This window comes from Phoca vitulina, unplaced genomic scaffold, assembly GCF_004348235.1.
Source record: "Phoca vitulina isolate PV1807 unplaced genomic scaffold, GSC_HSeal_1.0 scaffold29, whole genome shotgun sequence".
Lineage (NCBI taxonomy): Eukaryota > Metazoa > Chordata > Mammalia > Carnivora > Phocidae > Phoca > Phoca vitulina.
Genome location: NW_022589732.1, coordinates 17163245 through 17182380, shown reverse-complemented (window position 1 = coordinate 17182380; position 19136 = coordinate 17163245). Strand labels below are relative to the sequence as shown.

General features: G+C 45.6%; 1 protein-coding gene across 26 annotated transcripts in view; it reads left to right on the top strand.

Moving 5' to 3' along the window:
• KCNMA1 (potassium calcium-activated channel subfamily M alpha 1) overlaps window positions 1-19136 on the top strand; it is a 715944-nt gene that overhangs the window by 483395 nt on the left and 213413 nt on the right. For all 26 annotated transcript variants that reach the window (XM_032423695.1, XM_032423687.1, XM_032423686.1 and 23 more), the window contains 3 exons: window positions 8153-8228; window positions 10321-10491; window positions 12103-12194. In XM_032423695.1, the coding sequence (XP_032279586.1) occupies window positions 8153-8228; window positions 10321-10491; window positions 12103-12194 (339 nt within the window). The remainder of the gene's footprint in view (window positions 1-8152; window positions 8229-10320; window positions 10492-12102; window positions 12195-19136) is intronic.

Genomic DNA, 19136 nt, shown 5'->3' with positions numbered 1-19136 from the left:
CTAGTGCACAGGGGAGAGAGGCGAAGCATCCAGCTAGGGAGAGAGGTGACTATAAGTTGGGAGAGAGTGGCCTTAGAGAGGGTCCCCGGGGTGGCAGGCTGCTGGGTGTCTGCTCTCCTGAGACCCAAACAGCATTTCCCCAGCACCCCACTTCCCACTCAGTTAAACTCTTTCTGTGGTGGAGGGGGTTTTCTGCACAACCCCACAACCTGGATTATCCCAGTTCCTGTTGCTTATCAGGTGACTGAGTTAATTCAACAAGCCTGAATTGAGTGTCCGTTCGTACCAGTGGCCAGGCAGGTGCCAGAGTAGCATCCTGCCATCAGAGAGCGCAAGGAGAGGGAGAGCCGGCAGGACCCGTGGTGGGTTGGTGCTGGGACACAGGTACATCGGGGGGCGGTGAGGCACGGAGGGGAGGAGTGAAACCAGGCTTGACACCAGTGTGCAGTAGTCAAGGATCTTTTCAAGGAAAAGTGATGGTCTTAGGTAAGCTTCCTAGAAAACTAGGTGTCGTCCATGTGGGGCTGGGCTTGGGCAGGTGAGGGCCAGAGAAGGCAGTGCTGACCTCCAATCACAGAAGTTGCAAAAGCACACAGGTGAGAGAAATCGTTCCTTGGGGGAGCTTTGAGTAATCCTGTGGGCCTGGATACTGGGGGCTTTGTGCTAGGAAACCAAAGACGACATTAGGAGGGCCGCCAAGGGCCAGATCCCAGACTTGGAAGAAAACCTGACTTAACTGTAAGAACTTTAGAGGCTTTAGACCAACTCTCTGAGCCCATTCTCTCTCCTTCCCTCTGTGCACCCCGAGCCCAGATCCTGAAGGCTCTGATGCCGAGAAGAGGAAGCCTTGGTTTTTATAGGGCTTTGGACACAGAGCTTATTTTCTGGTGACTCCTCTGTACTCTGCTGTGTTCACAGTGACCTTCCATGAGGGTGGGTGCAGCCCTGGAATCTTCTTTAGGGGGTTTTGTCTGGCTTTCTCCGGTGGCCAATCCCCACCACTGATCTGTGGCATTAGGTAGGGATAGAGACTTTGCAAATGTGATTTGAAATAATGGCTTGAAATTGCAGTTTCATTTTCTGTCCTTTGGCTGCCTTGCTTCGCAAAGAGCTGGAAGAAACAGAGCAGAGAAGTATATGGGGGAGAGAGAGAGAATTAAGTGGGCAGCAAAGGAAACCGGAGTGAACAGAATGACAGAGAAAACACAGATGAAAGAAACAAGTCACAGTGATGGGACAGCATCAGGGCCATTCCTTAATCTGCCAGCCAATAGGGCGGCCTACCATGCTCCTTGCCTGGAAAATGGCCTATTGAGGGGGACAGGGTCCCTTCCATGTCATTGTCTGAGCTTTTGACAGTGCCTCAGTGGCCCTGCATGCTGACAAGCAGACTCACAGAGGAGATGACACATAATTATTCTACACTCAGAGCAAAATAAGTAGCTCGGTTTTAAAGCCTGTCATTCCACATCTCATTTGATGTGTACATGTTGATGATGAAAACGTGGGTCATCCAACAATTTGTTTTAAATGGCAATGGCCTTACTAATTATTAAAATAGACTATGCTTGGAGCTCAGTCGGTTAAGCGTCCAACTCTTGATATCAGCCCAGGTCATGATCTCAGGGTCGTGAGATCGAGCCCCCTGCATCAGGCTCTGTGCTGGGTGTGGAGGGATTGGGATTCTCTCTCTCCCTCTCTCTCTGCCCCTCCCCACCCTGTGCTGTCTCTCTAAAAAAATAATAATAATAAGATATAGAAAAGCATAAAGGATAAAGTAAAACTTGCCCAACCCCACCTATGGTTGAGACAAACATTACTAATATTCCCCCATATCACTTTTATTTCCCGCAGAGTATTCCATGATACGTGTGCACCATCATTTACCTAACCCACACATTTTGGGGGAACATTTGGAGAACTAAAATCACTGTACCACAAATATGACCTTGGAAATGGCTCCAAGGTTAAGTTCTTAAAAAAGAGTATTCATTATGGAGATGGCAAGGGGTTGTCCGGGTGGAGGCCACACCGTGAAGGCTCTTACGCATCATGGATTTAACTTGGAGAACGAGAAGGAATCACTGAAGGGTTTAAGTAGGACAGGAATGTGGTCACATTTACATTTTAGAAAGATCTACTAGTCCACCGATCGTATGATGGGTTTGAAGCATCTAAGACTGGAGACCGTTAGACCAGTCAGGGCAGTAGTCCAGGCAAGCAGTACCAGGAAATGGCCTTGGGCAGTGCGGGTCAGGGTGGAGAGCACAAAGAGGGGTGGAGAGGTATTTAAGGGGCAGAATTGACAGAACCTGATTTTGCTTATAGTTCAGACCATTTATCTCAATTTGGTCTTATCCTGTTGACTTTTCAGGGGTGGGTATCTTACATCTGTCCAGCAAAGGTAACAATAAAAAAAATAAAGCCACTGACACCTGGCTGTACCCTAAGCCACAAAGGAGGAAAATAGTGGACAACCCGAACGGGACAGATTTGCCCTTTTTTGTAGAAAGTGGATCACATTTTTCAGTGTTAACCAAGACATGTCTTGTTAAATACAGTGAGGGCAAAGATGGTGCACACTAGCTCTGGGTTTGTAGCTATACTTTCAGAAAGAGACAGACTTTCTCTCTTCCAGTATGTACGTGGTCCTGGAAAGGTCTCTGATCTACAGGAACAGAAAGATATCTGTGCCGGCCCTTGGATAGTTCATTGTATCTAGTAATGTAAATTTCTCTCATGGCAATTGAGAACTCGTGAGTTGGGGACCCAGAAATGATAATGGACAACATAAAAATGATTTTCATTAGATGAGTTAGGTTCTCATGATAAGGTCACAGTCCATCCCTCCCTCAAGGCACGAGAAAGGGGCTTGAATCTGGATGGTTCCAATCATTCTAACCACAGGGAAGTTCACGTTTGGCTCAGACCCGTGGCCTTGGGCACGAACCTATGTCTATTTCCAGTGGCCCTTTGGCCATGCAGAGCACACATATTACCCCTGCTACCCTCTCCCTCCTCCCAAGGAGCCCTGTGCAACCTGATAAGGTTCAAATTTCAGAGTATGGAGAAAGTCCACTAAGAGTTAATCTTTCAGAGGGCTTTTAGCTGATTGTCTGGTTGTACATTTTAATTTGGAAAGCAAATTCCTAATACTAGTGATCTGTAATGATGCTAATGCCATAAAAATAATCAGATTTCAGTGCTGAATATGGACTCTTTCAGCAACAATGATGAACGGTTCTAGGCACAGCAAGAATTCCCTTAAGCACTTTTAATATCATTATGACAATCATTTAGAAATTAATAATCATCATATCTAGGTTGTTTTTCCAAAGCACCAAGAGGCTCAAAGGCTACGATAGTTTTAATATCTCAAGAGGGCTCCACATAGAGATTGGTGTGGCACTGCTTTGTTCAGGTTCCAAGGATCTGGGAGTGTGTAAGTGAATCAACTTGGTATTTAATTATCCTTTCGGAAAATGAATACAGATTTTCCCCGACTTATAACGGGGTTACGTCTGGATGAACCCATCGTAAGTCGGAAATATCCTAAGTCAAAGATGCATTTGATACACCTGACCTCTTGAACATCATAGCTTAGCCTAGCCTACCTTAAATGTGCTCAGAACACTTAAATTAGCCTACATCTGGGCAAAATCATCTAACCCAAAGCCTATTTCATAATAAAGTGCTGAATATCTCTTGTAATTTGTTGAATACCGTACCGGAAGTGAAAACCAGTGGTTGTGTGTTGGTTGTTTGCTCTGGTGATCACCTGGCTGACGGGGGCTGCAGCTCATTGCCACGGCCCAGGATCACAAGAGAAATCATGTGCCTATCACTAGTCCAGGAAAAGACTGAAATTCAAAACTCAAATTCTAGTTTCTCTGAAGGCATATGGCTTTTGCACCGTTGTAAAATCAAAAAATTGTAGGTTGAACCCTTGTGAAGTCAAGGACTATATGTACATGCTTCTCTGAGATACCAGCTACATGTTCCTCATCTGCTTCTCCCTCTCCCATGTTAGCTTGGAGGACTCACAAGGTAGAGGCACAGAGGTTTTGCTGTAGTTTGGATTCCCATTGAGAAACTAGTTGGGAGCAGGACATAGTGATGTTCTAGCTGCAACAATGTTCAGTTCACTGGTTACCAGAGCTGCTTCTCCTGATGGCTCGTTGGGTGGATGCCTTATATCCATACGTTTTATTTCTACTCTGACAGTCTCTGGTTGGCGGGGGGGGGGGGGGGGGGGCATCCTTCAAGAGCAAGAACACTCTGGAAGTCCAATGAGTAGGCCTCTGGGGCTGACAGACTGGTCCAGGGAACAGAAAGGCAAGAATTATGGTATCTCTCTGCTTTCAGGAGAAGCTTAAATAGAAGATTTTAAACATTATTTTGGTGAGTTGGTGATTTCCAGTCACAGCTCCAGAAACTACCTAGAGGTGGTTGCATGACCCATGGTAGCATCTGGAAAAAGGGACGAAGGCCAGGATTTAGCAATCTGTGCTTGCCCTTGTAAGTGCCAGGTCCATCCAGAACTTGCAGAGCCATGGAACTAACCATGCTGTTGAGCACAGTTGTTGGTGGTACAGGGTCCGCCCTCTTTTCTTAGGTAGGGATAGTCCCGACCTACTTTAGAGACCTGATCAATTGTTAGATTCTCAGAGCATTTTGGATATTGACCCCTTCTGCTGTGGGCAGATGGCTTTAATTGTGAGGGACAGACTCTACTTTGAATCGGCCTTGGTAATGACTGGGATTCAAGACAAAATTGGACATGTCTGGATCCAGGGGTTCAGAGTCTCTCATCAGGATTCTGCTTCTCTCTTTATCTCTTTTAGGTGACACTCTCAGGCAGTCTTTCTCCAGGGCAGATGGCCTTCTAGAGCCCCGGACTTATATTTTTTGCACCCGAATATCGGGAGGACTTAGGTTCTTTCTCTTCCACTCCGTTCCTAAAAAATGCTTCTGATGAGCCCTACTTCATAGCCCTTTTAGAGCCAAGAGTTCCTCCATCGGCCAGTGTGGCTCAGGCCACCCAGGTAGAGAGAGAGGTAGGAGCCTTTGAGTGACACCCCACCTAGGTCAGAGGCTGAGGACAGGACTGTCCTTGAGGAAGGGATGTGGCACCAACCCAAGAGCAATAGAAACAGAGCTCTGTACTGCTTCTCCAAATTATTGTGTTAACTAGGCTTTGAATCAGACAGCCCTGGTTCGAATATTAACCCCACCACCTGCCAACCATGTCTTCTCAGGCAAGCTGCTTAAGTACACCAAGCCTCAGTTTCCTTATTTAGTTAGCAGGAACAGTGATCGTACCTGTATCAGAAGGTAGAATGGTAAAAATCTGAAGAAAATGAAGAACCCAACATAATGCCTAGCACGTATAATAGGGACTCAATAAATACTGGCAATTTTTATAGGCAACTGTTATAATCTGGTAACTCTTGAGATGACGAAGAATGACAGAATGGACATTTTTATTGTTTTTCTGTTTTTGAACCAGAAGGAAGTCATTCCACACATTTCAAAAGATCAGTATCAAACAAATTTTAAAATATTTGGCTATATTTTCCTTGAATTGTCAGAACCAACTCTAGAAAAAACTAAGACCACAGGTTCCTCTGCTCTGCTCAATTCCATAAAGAAAAGAAGATTGAAGAAAAAGGCAAGCTGGACTCTGGCCTTGTCCCTGTTCTAGAACTGCTGATCTGGCTGCCACTGAGGGACTCTTCCTTCAACCCCTGGGCTACACTGGACCGCAGCCCCCTCCTGCCTTCTTCCACATGGTGACCCCAGTGTAGATGTAGTTACCAGAATTTTTCCTTTCCATTCTTTTTTTTCTGGCAGTTCAGGAGGTTAATCAATACGTCTAGTGAGTCTCTCACCTCACTGGGGCAGCTGTCTCTGACCTTTTCATATCCTGTGCAGGGGCGTGGGGCAGACGCAGAAGACTGTGACAGACACCAGTCTATGACTTTGTAGGCCAAGGTCCAAGAGGACTTTGTAGTGGCCAAGAGGGTAGACTATGGCCAAACTGCCCCGGCTCACATTCCAACTCCGCTGCTTTACTGTGTGAGTTTGGGTCTGGGTGACATCACAGAGTTGTCATGAAGAGTAGAGGAGTGAATACACTCGAAACACTTAGAATGGTGAGCACGGTTCCCCATGAGAAAGAAGTAGGAAAGGGCAGAGAACAGTCAATCAAGAATGATGGACTGGACCACCTGTGGGTGGCGTTACGCCACTATAGGGAGACTGAGAGAGGTAGAAAATAAAGTTTGTTTCCACAAGATGCAGCCAGGAACACAAGAGACAAACAGCAATCAAAACAACATTACAAAAGATGTGTTAAGACAATGGGATTGATTACCAATCAGTGGCCGGAAGTAAGAGCCAAGAGGAGTCACTTTGTATCGCAGGTGCGGGGACCACTTTAACAAGGACATGGGGATTGAACCAGGTTCTGAAGAAAGGGAAATATTTGCAAAGATGGAAAGGACCATCTTTGATAGTAGTATAAACAGACATAGGACACAAGTTTGGCTGTGATGGAGGTTTCAAGAGTTGATGTTGAAGAGGTGGTAGGTGAGCCTGAACCTTCAGCAGGTGTTGAGGATGGAAGGAGTTTGGACATAACATTTTAGTCAACAGGGAGCCTTTGGATAGGGAAGTGACCTGCTAACAACAGCGTTCAAGGAACTGGACCCCAGCGGGAGTGAACGGGGTGAAGCTAAGAGGGAAGAGTGCAGGGGGAGGGGTGAGTTCACTCAGGATTTATGCATAAAGGCCCTACTATGTGCCAGGGACTCACTACACTCATGGGATCCAGACAGACAAGGCCTCTGCTTTCAGGGTGCTTAAACTTTAGTGAGTCCCAACTGATCCACTCAAGGAACACTGGTGGATGCTGACATTATTAGGCAGGAGGTTGTGTGCGAACAGGATATTCATATAGTCTCAGATTCTCACTGCATAGATGACATATTAATTACAAAGGGAAATGAGCTCCTTCCAAAGGGAAGTGGCAAGATTTCATGTTCCCACCTTAACCAACTGACTAGACCTAGTGTAATTGAGTGGAAATTTCCTGATGTGATGACAACCCAGGCGGATATTCTTAACAGAAGCATTTAAACAGGATCTACTCATGGGGGAACCATCAGACAAATCCAGAATATGGGACATTCTATAAGACAGCTGACCTGAGTGCGCAGAAAATTAAATGAACAAACAAAAAGGGCAGGGGGGCAGATGAAAGGAGAACAAAGCAGGGGTTAGCAAACTATACAGTACAAGGGCTAATCCAGCCCATTGCCTGTTTTTGTAAATAAAGTTTTATTGGAACACAGACACATCCATTCTCTTACTGACTTTTATGCTATAGCAGCAAAGTAGGATAGCTGCCACAGAGACTCTGTGACCCGCAAAGCCTAAAAAATTTACCATCTGTCCCTTTATAGAAAAAGTTTCCTGACCCTTGGAATAAAGAAAGCAACATAATAACCAAATGCAATGCCTGAATCTTGGCTGGTTTCTGCATCAAGGTGAAAGAATGAAAACATCATTAAATAATTTCAGGGCAACTGGAGAGATTTAAAGAGAGAGTGCATTTTAGATGACATTCCTGAATTCATGTGAATTTTCTTGGGCATGACAACTGTTGCATGGTATCCTTTGTAGGTGTTAAATGCTAAAGTATTTAAGGGTTGTGTCATCATGTCTACAATGTACTTGTAAATGGTACAGCCAAAAAAAAAAAAAAAAAGAATAGAAAAAGAATACGAAGAAAATGTCCAAAATACTAATTGCTCACTCTAGAAGAATGGCATATAAGTGTTTATATACTGTTCTTTCCATATTTCTGTAGACATAAAAATTTTCAAAATAAAATTTAAGTAAAGAAAAGTTAAACCCAATAGAGGGGCTAATTTAGGGGTCACTTTTAGTGGTCCAGAGGTCATTTTTCTATTGGCTCTGTCCCTACGTACCAACACTGTCTTCTGGGACCTTCCCTTACGATGGAGGAAGCCCTGGGGAGTAGAGTTGGGCTACCTGTCCCCTAAAGATTGCTGTCACTCTGGAAGGCAGCCCGAACATGGTCTTCTCTTGTAACTTGGGGATTTTGCTTGTTGTCTCTTTTGCACAGTAATTCCATCAAGCTGGTGAATCTGCTCTCCATATTTATCAGCACATGGCTAACTGCAGCCGGGTTCATCCACTTGGTAAGTATCCTTGACGATGCTTCAGCTCTGGCTTTTCTGCAGTAAATCTGTCCCTGCGTCATTTTATTACTTGAAATTTTTCTCCCTGAAGAGAAACTTCGGCCTCGCTGCAGAATGTAGGAGGAGAAGCAACTGCACAGTTGTCTGGGTTTCCAACCCTTTTACCCAAAACTAGTTCCAAATGGTGAATGATGTTTGCTTCATTAACCTGCGTTTTTCAGCTCACTGGTTGGGTGGATTTTCCCCTCTGTCTGCAGTAACCCCATCCAGCCACAAGATGGCAGTGCTTCCTCAGCCAACACTTGAACAGGTCTTGGTGACAAGGTTGGGAGTTTGACCCACATCTCTTAATAAACAACAAATTCACATCCCTCAATTTCTCTCCACTTCCCCCTTACAAAAAGCCACCTTTGATTCTTTTGCCTGATTACTTGTCAAGTTATTTTGTATCTCCAAAACGTTGATTCTTTTAAATTAATGACTCTTTGAAAGGTTTCCATTATCAAGTCAAGCTATTCTCACCTCAAGGCAGACCTTTATTCCTGCTTTTAGGGACCACAGCTTTTGTTGGAAGCGTGTTTCATACAAACACAAACTGTTAAAACTGGAAGGAGCCTCATCTAACTCTGAAGCTTTGAGTAAAGGTGCCTTTCCCTTGCTGAGACTCTACCTGTGTTAAGGGGCAGAGGGGTGCCTTTAGTTACCTCCCATCATCAGGATTTCTGTAATTATCGTGGGAGGCAGGCCTGGGATGGAAGCCGGGGGACGGGGGGGCTCTCATTCAGTCACTAGATCTGAGGGCTTCCCCACCCACCCTTTCACGCTGATGGAATTCTTGGCTGAAATCACTCTTAGTAGGTAAAAACCCTAATCACCATGTATGGTCTTCAGTATTTCCATGAGGTGAGCTCACCTTACATTTTGTGATGTAGCTTCTGCTCCACCAGGAAACCTCCGTGAAAATGGCACGTTGAGCTCAAGAGGTGATGTGCGAAAGAGGCTAGGTTTTGGAAACTTTCTGCAGAGGAAGAACCAGAGGCTCAGTGGATTGGGGGCCTGGAGGCTGGCTGCCCACATGGGCCATGCTGGTGGATCATAGGCACTGCCCATGCGCTGTACTGCAGGGCTGGGATCCGGGGTAGACCTGGAGATCCAGCCCACATTTCTCCCTCTCTCCTGAGAGTAGTAGCTAGAGTATCTCTCCTGCCTCCCCCACAGCTTTGTTGGTGGATCATATCGATGGGAAGGTAAGGTATTTTGTAAAGTTGGGCACACTGAAAGGACTCCCAATTCATCCACTCCCCTTGGGTTTAAGTATTGCCTCTGGCTGATTCACCAACTGCAGAGTTGAGTTGTTGCTACAGAGATCAGAAACTGTATGTTGCGCAAAGCTGAAACTATTTACTATCTGGTCCTTTACAGAGAAAGCTTGCTGACCCTCCATCTAAGGGGTTGCACAAAAGCAAATTGTTCTCATGAGCTCAGTTTTTGTGTGCTCAGGGAAATTCCTGCCCTTTGCAGGGTAGAAGAGCCATCCTTGACATTCTGCAAAGCCGGGAGAGCAGAGTCAGACTCGGAGAGATGCTGTGTGGGGTTCGGGTGTAAGGTCTGAGTGAGCGAAGCCCACCAGGCATCGCTTGGTCAAAACGATGAAAAGAGGAGGCCCCTGGTGAGAGAGTCTCAAATTTCTTTGGGTGTACAGGAGCCAGGCCCTCCGAGACGGAGCAGGAACTCACAGAGAAAGGTCAGGGCACAGCTCTCTGGCCCTTGCCTTGAAGAGAATGCTGTAAAACGTGGCCGGGGGCGATGCCTTCAAACTCTGCAGGCTTCAAATCTTTAACAATGAGAAGAAAACCGGACTAAGGATGCATATCTCTGTTCCTTCCCGCTCTCTGCCCCATCAGCGAGGAAGGCCTGTGTGTGTTACCACCACCCGACTCTCTCCATTACCTGCGTGGAGGTTCTAAGTCATCGCTATAAGACTCACCTGGGGCCGTAGACACCTCGTGTTGAGCCTGCTGAACCTTTTGTGTTCCTGGTCTATCCTACGTGCATAACGTCATCTTTTTTCTTCCCTGTCCCCTTGCTTTAGGTGGAGAATTCAGGGGACCCATGGGAAAATTTCCAAAACAACCAGGCTCTTACATACTGGGAATGTGTCTATTTACTCATGGTCACCATGTCCACTGTTGGCTATGGGGACGTCTACGCAAAAACCACGCTTGGGCGCCTCTTCATGGTCTTCTTCATCCTCGGGGGACTGGTAAAAACTCTTTATTATGATGTTGATTTTTATGGTCATTAATATTTTCTATGGTCCGTTTCTTTAAAGCTTTGTATTTTTTGATTCTGTGTTTCTGCATTACCAGCAAGTGATTGCCTTAGTGTTACAATCAGGCTAAGTAAATCCAAACGCAAATGGTGACTTTTCTGCGTATTTCTTCGGAATGTTAGACTTGTCTCCCAGAGACCCAGGCACCCTGCCCTTGTCGGGGTCAGCCTTTTCGCCAGGAGGAAACCTAATTGTCTTAAAGAAAGTGATGCTCCCTTATTAAGTGAGAGTGTCTGTCCCTTAGTAATGTAATTCAGCCGCTGATACTTTCGGCAAGGACAGCTGCTCTCACCTGACCCAGTGGATGCTGTGGAGACTCTGTAGACGGTTTGCGGTTTCCAGAGCTCCCCCACACCCTTCACCATCCTCCCCTAAACTTCCAACAAACACTGTGGCTGGGGCCTGCCCTGAAGAGTAGGGTCCCCACAGAGGATGGAAAGCCTACGGGTCTCATGCAGGTGGACATCATTATGTGAGCCGAGTGTGGTTTTGTAAACGGCCGACTAGCTCCACGATGCAGCGACCCGTGGGATGTTTTTCCTCCCCCTTTGTAAGTCAGAAGGTTTCGCTATTTGCTTTTCTGGTCTTTGCAGATCCTAACAGTCGGTTATGATGTAATTTTCAAGGGCGATTTCTGGCAACACATGGTCGGTTGCTGCATTTTGTCTTTCAAAGTAGCTCGTTTTAGGTTGAGATTTTTGCCGCGTGTGCGTAAGTGATTAGAATCCTCCCTCACACACAGCTTTCACGTATGTACGCCGCACATACATTTATAAGATGCATATATATCTCTCTGTTCTGTATGCATACGACATATATACATTTAAAAAAATGTATATAAATGTACATGTGCGTGTGTCCACTAACACAAGCATTTCCTCAGCACTTGGGAGGTCCCTATAGATACTGAGACCCACGAATCCAGCCACAAGCACAATGTTTGTTGGACAAAACATGGCAGATTTGTGTTTCTCCTTGCTATTCTGTCCTCCCATGTGATTTCCTAAATTTACCTTTTGTGCTTCTTAGTGATTTTTTTTTTAAATGGAAAAAGTTTATATTATTTTAATCTTCTTTTGGTGTTTATTGTCTTTCGTCACTCAAAAAGGCATTGATTCTCCTGTGAATTTTAACTAGAAAGAAAGGTCTTACCTTGCCGTTGTGTGTGTGTGTGTCTATGTGTGTGTGTGAGTGTGTGATTTCACCAGCATGCACTCCCTGTAGTGAACCCTTCAGCAAGAAGAGCTAGATGTCAACTTATTTATTCCTGTCTCCTTTGCATTTTTCTTGACTGTGATTTTTTTTTTTTTTTGGTAGTTGTCCAGGTTGGCTAATGTTTGTTTGGTCCTGTGTATTTTCAGGAGCTTGCCCTTTTTGTGCTTTTGTGCTTTCATCTTTATAATCCACCGTATTAGTATATACCTTTGCAGTCCTAACCCTTTTGTGTTTTTGGATCTTAGAGCCCCCCCTCTTCTGAAAAGGTCACCACCTTTCTTTGGCCTGTCTTTTCAGTCTCTCTTCTGTCTCCTGTCTTCTCCTCAGGCCATGTTTGCCAGCTACGTCCCTGAAATCATAGAATTAATAGGAAACCGCAAGAAATACGGGGGCTCCTATAGTGCGGTTAGTGGAAGAAAGTAAGTATGCCAAGAGGTTTTGCTGCTCCGCTGTGGTAGAATCCTCTCTGCATGCCATTTTTTTTTTTTTTTTTTTTTTTGGCTCTTGTTTCTTTGTTTCATGCATGTAGGCAATGTTTGCCCGCTACGTGCCCGAAATTGCTGGTCTCATCCTGAATCGGAATAAATTCGGCGGGACTTTTAACAAACATGGAGGCAGAAAGTAAGTCAGTTGCATCAGAAGAGATGGGGTTGAGTGATTTTCCAGAGCCCCTCTGGTGGTGACACCTGAATGCCGCCCCTGAAGCTTCTGTGAGGGAAGGGCCACATTCTGTGTGGGGTGTGATGTCAGAATTACCCCAGGAAGCTGTCACCCGTGGACTGACTACCCAGACCTGTGCCCGTTCGTGGCTTTCTTCCCCACCCATCTTTCTGAGACACGTACTGCATTTCTCCTGGAAGGGATCCCTAGATAACTGGACCTGTATTTTCTGTTCTAATCTCTCCGCAGGAAACCAAGCTCATTCATTCTTCACATCGACTGGCTTAGTGATTACATTCTGGTCCCCCAGACTAATGTGATGCCATCCTAGGGGGTTTTTTTGTGCAGCAGTAACATGGGCTTGTCCTCCAGCAGGGAAGTCTTAGGGAGGGCAAGGTCAAAGTCACCTGGCCTACCGTCAAGGCACTGTGGCAGCCAGGAAACCAATTCTCTTTAGCCAGGAGACACCGAGCTTGTCCTCAGAGGGACTCATTACGCAGTTGAGATTCCTTCTGGGCAAGACATATTCTATCTATGGTATGTCAGGGCACGACATACTAGTCCTGATGGGAGTCTTTTGTTTGGTTCCCTGTACATCAATGCTTTCTTCTTAGGGACTGTTTCATTTTGTGCTCCGATCATTTTATCAGTATCCGTATCAATGCATGGGTTCATTATCAACCAGAAGGTTGACTCCTCTGTAAACAGCAGGGCCTTAACATCTCTGTCCTCTGCCAGAGCACCAGGCAGGGCTGGTGGCAACTATTCTTTACTTTTTTTTTTTTAAAGCTTTTTCTTGGGTCCTCAGCTTTGTTGTTTTTGTTTTAACTTCCATAGAGTAAGAGGCACACAGCTTTAATGTACAGCTCAAGGGATGTGTCCCTATGTGCACACTCAGTCATTACCATCCAGATCGAGATGAGAGTATTCTCATCACTCAGGCCCCTTCCCAATCCTAGAAGCTCCGATCGCAGAACCAGGTGCCCCTCCTCTGATACATTTTCAGATGAACAATTGAACAGCCTATTTTGTTTTTTAAGAGAAAATAAAAGCATAGCACTGCCCTTCCCCCTCGCCTCCTCCTTGCCTGACGGTCCTGTTGGATGGAGCAAACCTCATCTCCTGTCGGTGATCCCAGTGTATCCTGAGCTCAGGTGTCCAGTCCTTCGTTCAGAAAATGAGGAGGTGGAAAAAAAAAGACTCATTTTCTTGAACTACCCACAGGATACCAGTTTCCTTTCAAAGGAACAAAGGACAGTGGGCGAAAGGAGGCCAGTTGGCGTCTCTTCCATGGAGGCAGCACATTCCTCCACCTTCCCTCTAATGGAGCCCTCCTCTTCCTATTATCTTAACAGCCCTGGATGAGATGAGAACCAAGCTGTTCTGATTTCTGGGCCATTGGATCCAAAAGGCCAGAGAAGTCCAGAGATTCCCATTGGTCATTTATTCCATTGCCAAGAGGAAAACAGCTCCTCTGTCCATTTCGCCCTTTAAGGTGTGAACAGGTCGCCATAAAGCAGAAGGCATTCTGAGGAACTGGCTCTCTTTATGGCCTCCCACCCCACTAGCTCAGCCAGCATTTCCTTATCACTGCCCCTGAAGAAGCCCATAGAGTCAATTGCCCTGAAGTCTACATTGAACGTATTTCTAGACTCTCACTCCAGGTACAATGTTTTTCCTCTAAATAGTTTCCCTGGTCCAGTGTGGGTGGGCCGGGTGGCTGGTGGCTTTTGTCGGTGGGCGCCCTAGAGGGGGCCTCAGACCAGCAGTCTCTCACTCGCCCCTGGTCGGATCTGGTCATCTTTCTCGCCTTGGCACTTCCACTCAAACCCTCAAGTGCTGATGACTTCAGATCACAGACTTCCCATGACTTTTGTTCTGGCTCCGTCTCTGTCATCTTTTATCATGCCCTTTTAGCCTGGTTTTTTCTCTTTTGCTTTTTTTTTTCTCCCTTTATGAAAATACACACTTTGCTTTTAATGTGCTCTTTGGGTCTCCGATGTCCCCCGACCCTGAGGACAGAGAGTAGGTCCTGTCATCAACACTGGGACCATTCACTTTACTTTACGCATTGTTTCCTGGTTCAAAAGCTAATTACTAAGTAGTTTAAAAAAGCCCTTTGGTCACTTAGATCTTTCATCAGAAAATATAAGCTTGGGAAAGGAACGGTAATAAAGGGCCATTAGCACCCTTTGTTTGATGTTGTTTTCCAGTCAGTAGAACAAGATTGATGAAATGTTATGTTTGGCCAAAATTTGAGTTTTCATTTGGAATTCAGTGTTGAGAGAATGGGCTGTCAGAATCAATAAGTTTTCTTTCGCTTGGGATATGGGCATGTGGTAGTAATTAGCAATATAAGGTCTTTAGTTGAGCAACCAAGCATGGACTCTGGCAACAAACATAATGAGAAACTACAGTTGTTCTACTTCTAACGTCAAAAAGTTTCCAGATAAAATTAAATGCATTTGCAAAAGGAAAGCAGCTAAACTTTGTTGAAAGATAGAGTTCAGACTCTTAAAATAGCATGCTTTGCCCCGTGTTTTTGTGTGTGCAAAAATATACGCCCTAGACCCACGGACACACATACGTATACTCTTCTCCCTAGGATTTCATCAAGTGGATGCCCAGAATTAATTAAAACATATACATAGTTAAGGATATTGTTTACGTGTGCATATTTTACTCAGAAATAACCTCTCGAACAATGCATTAACTTGTCAGAGAATTTAAGGTAACTTGTGACCCAAAGCTACAGACACGCACAACTTTGAAATCTAAAGATGATTTAGAGTAAAAAAAACAAAAACAAAAACAAAAAAACAAACCCAAAAACCAGAAAAACAAAAACACAAAAATTAGGCAGGGAAGTTCAGCGTTTTGTTTACACAACACCCAATTTCAGGATATTGGAGAACATGGAGATTTTGTTGGCACCTCATTACCTCATTTTCGGTTTTCATCTACGTGTTTGGCATAAGGTAAACACTCCACGTAGCATCCCCAGAACATCTTCACCATCAACATGGGATCAAGGGCCCAGAGTGTCTTTTTCCAATGCTTTTATCAGTGTTCATCACTTGACCTCCCAGAGGACATCCAGAGCCAATGGTAGATGTGGGGACGTGTGCATGTGTGAGTGTTGGCTGTTCTCTACTTTATCTTATTATGATTATGATGTATCAGGGCTCCTAAGAATAGGAATTGGGTGTCAATAACCGGGGGTTCAGTGAGTAGCTTACGCAGGCAGTTTCTGTGGGTTGGAGGTCTTGGGGACAATTGGCTTCTTGGGCTGAGACCCCAGATCTTATTAATAAGGGTAGCCCACCTGCAGCCCAGCCTGCCCCCTGGGGGACTGTCTCTTCCTCCTTCCCTTCATGTAAAATCAAAGCTGCTCAGAGGTGGGGGGCAGGAGGGTGAGGCTCCCATGGCCTTCGGGATCCCGGCTTGCTCTCCTTCCTCCCACAGCCCTTGCCGTTTCCCCCAGAGATTTCTTCTCTGTGTGTGACTCAGCCACTCCTGCTTAGTTTATGAGAACTGACAAGATCATGGTCCGAGGTCACATGGCCAAGGGCCATGGAAAATAATCAGCCACAGAGAGGAATCCATCTGCTGTAACCCCCTTGTTAGAGGTGGCCAGGCCAGGGAGCCATCCAGACTGTGTATATCCCACGATGGGCTTCTGGGGCCCCCAACTGAGGTAGTCCTCGGCCAGATGTTGGGGAGAAGGGAGAATGGGATGCGTTTGGATTATTCTACTGATTTCTGGTAGCCAAATGCTGAGAGGACACAGAGAGAGGAGAATGAGTAATAGACGACAAGAAGAAGGCAAGAGGGGGCCAGGAAAGTGAATGAGGTCTACTTGAAGGAAAGGTCCCCTGGCTCATGAAGAGTCTGGGCCCCCCTTCTGGTTGGGGGGAACAGTTGTTACAGACTAATCTGGCTCTAGTTCCAATGCAAGAAAGCTGTGGAACTTAAATGTTATGACTTCCCTTAGAACCTTTCTTTATGTAAGAGGAGTGCCACATACTTGCAGTTGAGAGTGAATCACTATGGCAGAAAGCCTTAAGACTGCCTTCTTAGACAGTAGTAATACCTACAAACTTGCATATTTCTTAATCCTCACAGCAACCACATAAGGAAAGCATTATCATCTCCCTTTGCAGTAGGTGAGGAAACTAAGGAACAGAGAGGTTATGTGACTTGCCTGATGGCACACAGTGAATAAAGGCTAAATTTGGGATTTGAACCCAGGGGCAATTTGCTTCACTGGGCCATGCTGTCTCTAGAGATCATCTCCTGAGATCCCTTTCTGTTCTGAACCCCATGGTCCTATGGTTGTATGTTTTCCTCCGCCTCTACCCATGAGTAGGGCCACAACATTGTGCACATGATGGAGAGGAAGAGAAATGTATGAGTATCACTGGGGGCTTCTCTCTTCCTTATGCTCACCTATTGCCTCTAAGGGTCCTGGCCCCCCGGGGTCAAGGTCCAAAAGGTGGAGAGGGGACAAAACCATTTCTTCCTTGATTTTTCTCATTTGGTGAGACTAGAAAGGTATTTACCTCTTGTACATTTGTAACAATGAGGGGCTCTTAAGGATGGACAGACAGATCATGACCAAAATGAGATTTGTGCCTTATTTGTGGGCCTCAACATTTTCAACCCCTTCCTGGGGAGTTCATTTCCTAGGTTACCAGCCACGGCAGACTGTGGTGATCTGCCAGGTGCAGGATACACCCCCTCCGCCCCCCGCCCAGGCAGAGCCTACCTGAATGGCATCTTAAGAAGAATGTTCCCTGCCCTGGCAGACATACTCACCTGTTCCCTTACGTTCCGTGGCTCGTCTGGGGGCGGTTTTATAATTGTCAGTGAGAATTAGAGTAGCAAGAGCCCCTCCTGGAAAGTCCTGTGTTAGATACACTCTCTGGGTTTATTTCAGAGCTTTGGGTGGGAGTGGTAACCCTCAGGAGGCTGGGTCTTCCTGGAGAGAGTTAAGGCAGTCTGCCTTCAACATGAAGTGTCACCTCCGGATTGTAAGTGGGAGCCCTAAAGCCATAGAGGTGGGCAGAATTTATCATGCTTTTCCACTTAAAAATGAAAACAGATACTTTATTATGTTCTTTAATGCAGTGGTCATATTTTAAAGAGTATTCAATGACTTAGACAAGAATTTCATGAGCTAAGAAATACTAGAGCACAGTTCGTTTCCTGCCTCACTCTCTGTTCCTGTTAGCATGTCTACTGGCTCGTTTTCAGTCTGTGGATGTTCACCGCGTGCCTCCGTGCCCAGCACGATGTGGTTTGTGTTGGGTGCCAGGGGTTCAGTGGGGAGCAAGCTACCCGTGGAACCTGTCCTCATGGATGTTGCAGCCACTAAGAGGATACAGGCAGTGAGCAAGGCTATGACTGATGAAAACACCAAGTACAAATTTTAATGCATGTGGCAAAAAATGAAAACAAAAAAGACTGGGGCGCCTGGGTGGCTCAGTCGTTAAGCATCTGCCTTTGGCTCAGGTCATGATCCCAGGGTCCTGGGATCAGGCCCCGCATCGGGCTCCCTGCTCAGCAGGAAGCCTGCTTCTCCTTCTCCCACTCCCCCTGCTTGTGTTCCCTCTCTCGCTGTCTCTCTCTCTCCGTCGGATAAATAAATAAAATCTTAAAAAAAAAAAAAAGACTAAAATTCTGTTAGAGAGACAAACAGGGATGACTTACCCTAAAGAAGTCCTGGGAGGTGCCATTTCAGAGGAGGGCATGGTACAGCCTGAGTCCTGGCTGTTGACCCCAGCTTCTGGTGCTCCAAAGCTGAAGGGAGCCAATGCCCTAGTTTTAAAATTCATATTACATGAACCCCTCTTACAACCATCCATCTTTGATTCTACTTCCATGGGACTAAGTCTTAAAATCTTATTTTCCTCTCATGCTCTACTTTGCTTGTCCAGTCATCTCCGCCGACTTACTGAGAGAGGGCATCCTTCCCTGGTTCCTTATTATTGGGTTCTTGTTTAATTCTGTGCCTCTTCTCAGATCAGAAATAGCTTCCTCCTCTCTCTCTCTGTGTCCTTTGTTCCTTTCTGAGACCACTTTCTTTTGTTTTTCTTTTTATTAACATATAATGTATTATTTGTTTCAGGGGTACAAGTCTATGATTTATCAGTCTTGCACAATTCATGGTGCTTACCATAGCACATACCCTCCCCAATGTCCATCACCCAACCACCCCATCCCTCCCACCCCCCACCACTCCAACAACCCTCAGTTTGCTTCCTGAGATTAAGAGTCTCTTATCGTTTGTCTCCCTCTCTGGTTTTGTCTTGTTTCATTTTTCCCTCCCTTCCCCTATGATCCTCTGCCTTGTTTCTCAAATTCCACATACTAGTGAGATCATATGATACTTGTCTTTCTCTGATTGACTTATTTCGCTTAGCATAATACCCTCTAGTTCCATCTACGTCGTTGCAAATGGCAAGATTTCATTTTTTGATGGCTGCATAATATTCTATTGTATATATATACACCACATCTTCCTTATCCATTCCTCTGTTGATGGACATCTAGGCTCTTTCCACAGTTTGGCTATTGTGGACATTGCTGCTATAAACATCAGGGTGCACGTGCCCCTTCGGATCCCTACATTTGTATCTTTGGGGTAAATACCCAGTAGTGCAATTGCTGGGTTGTAGGGTAGCTCTATTTTCCTGAGA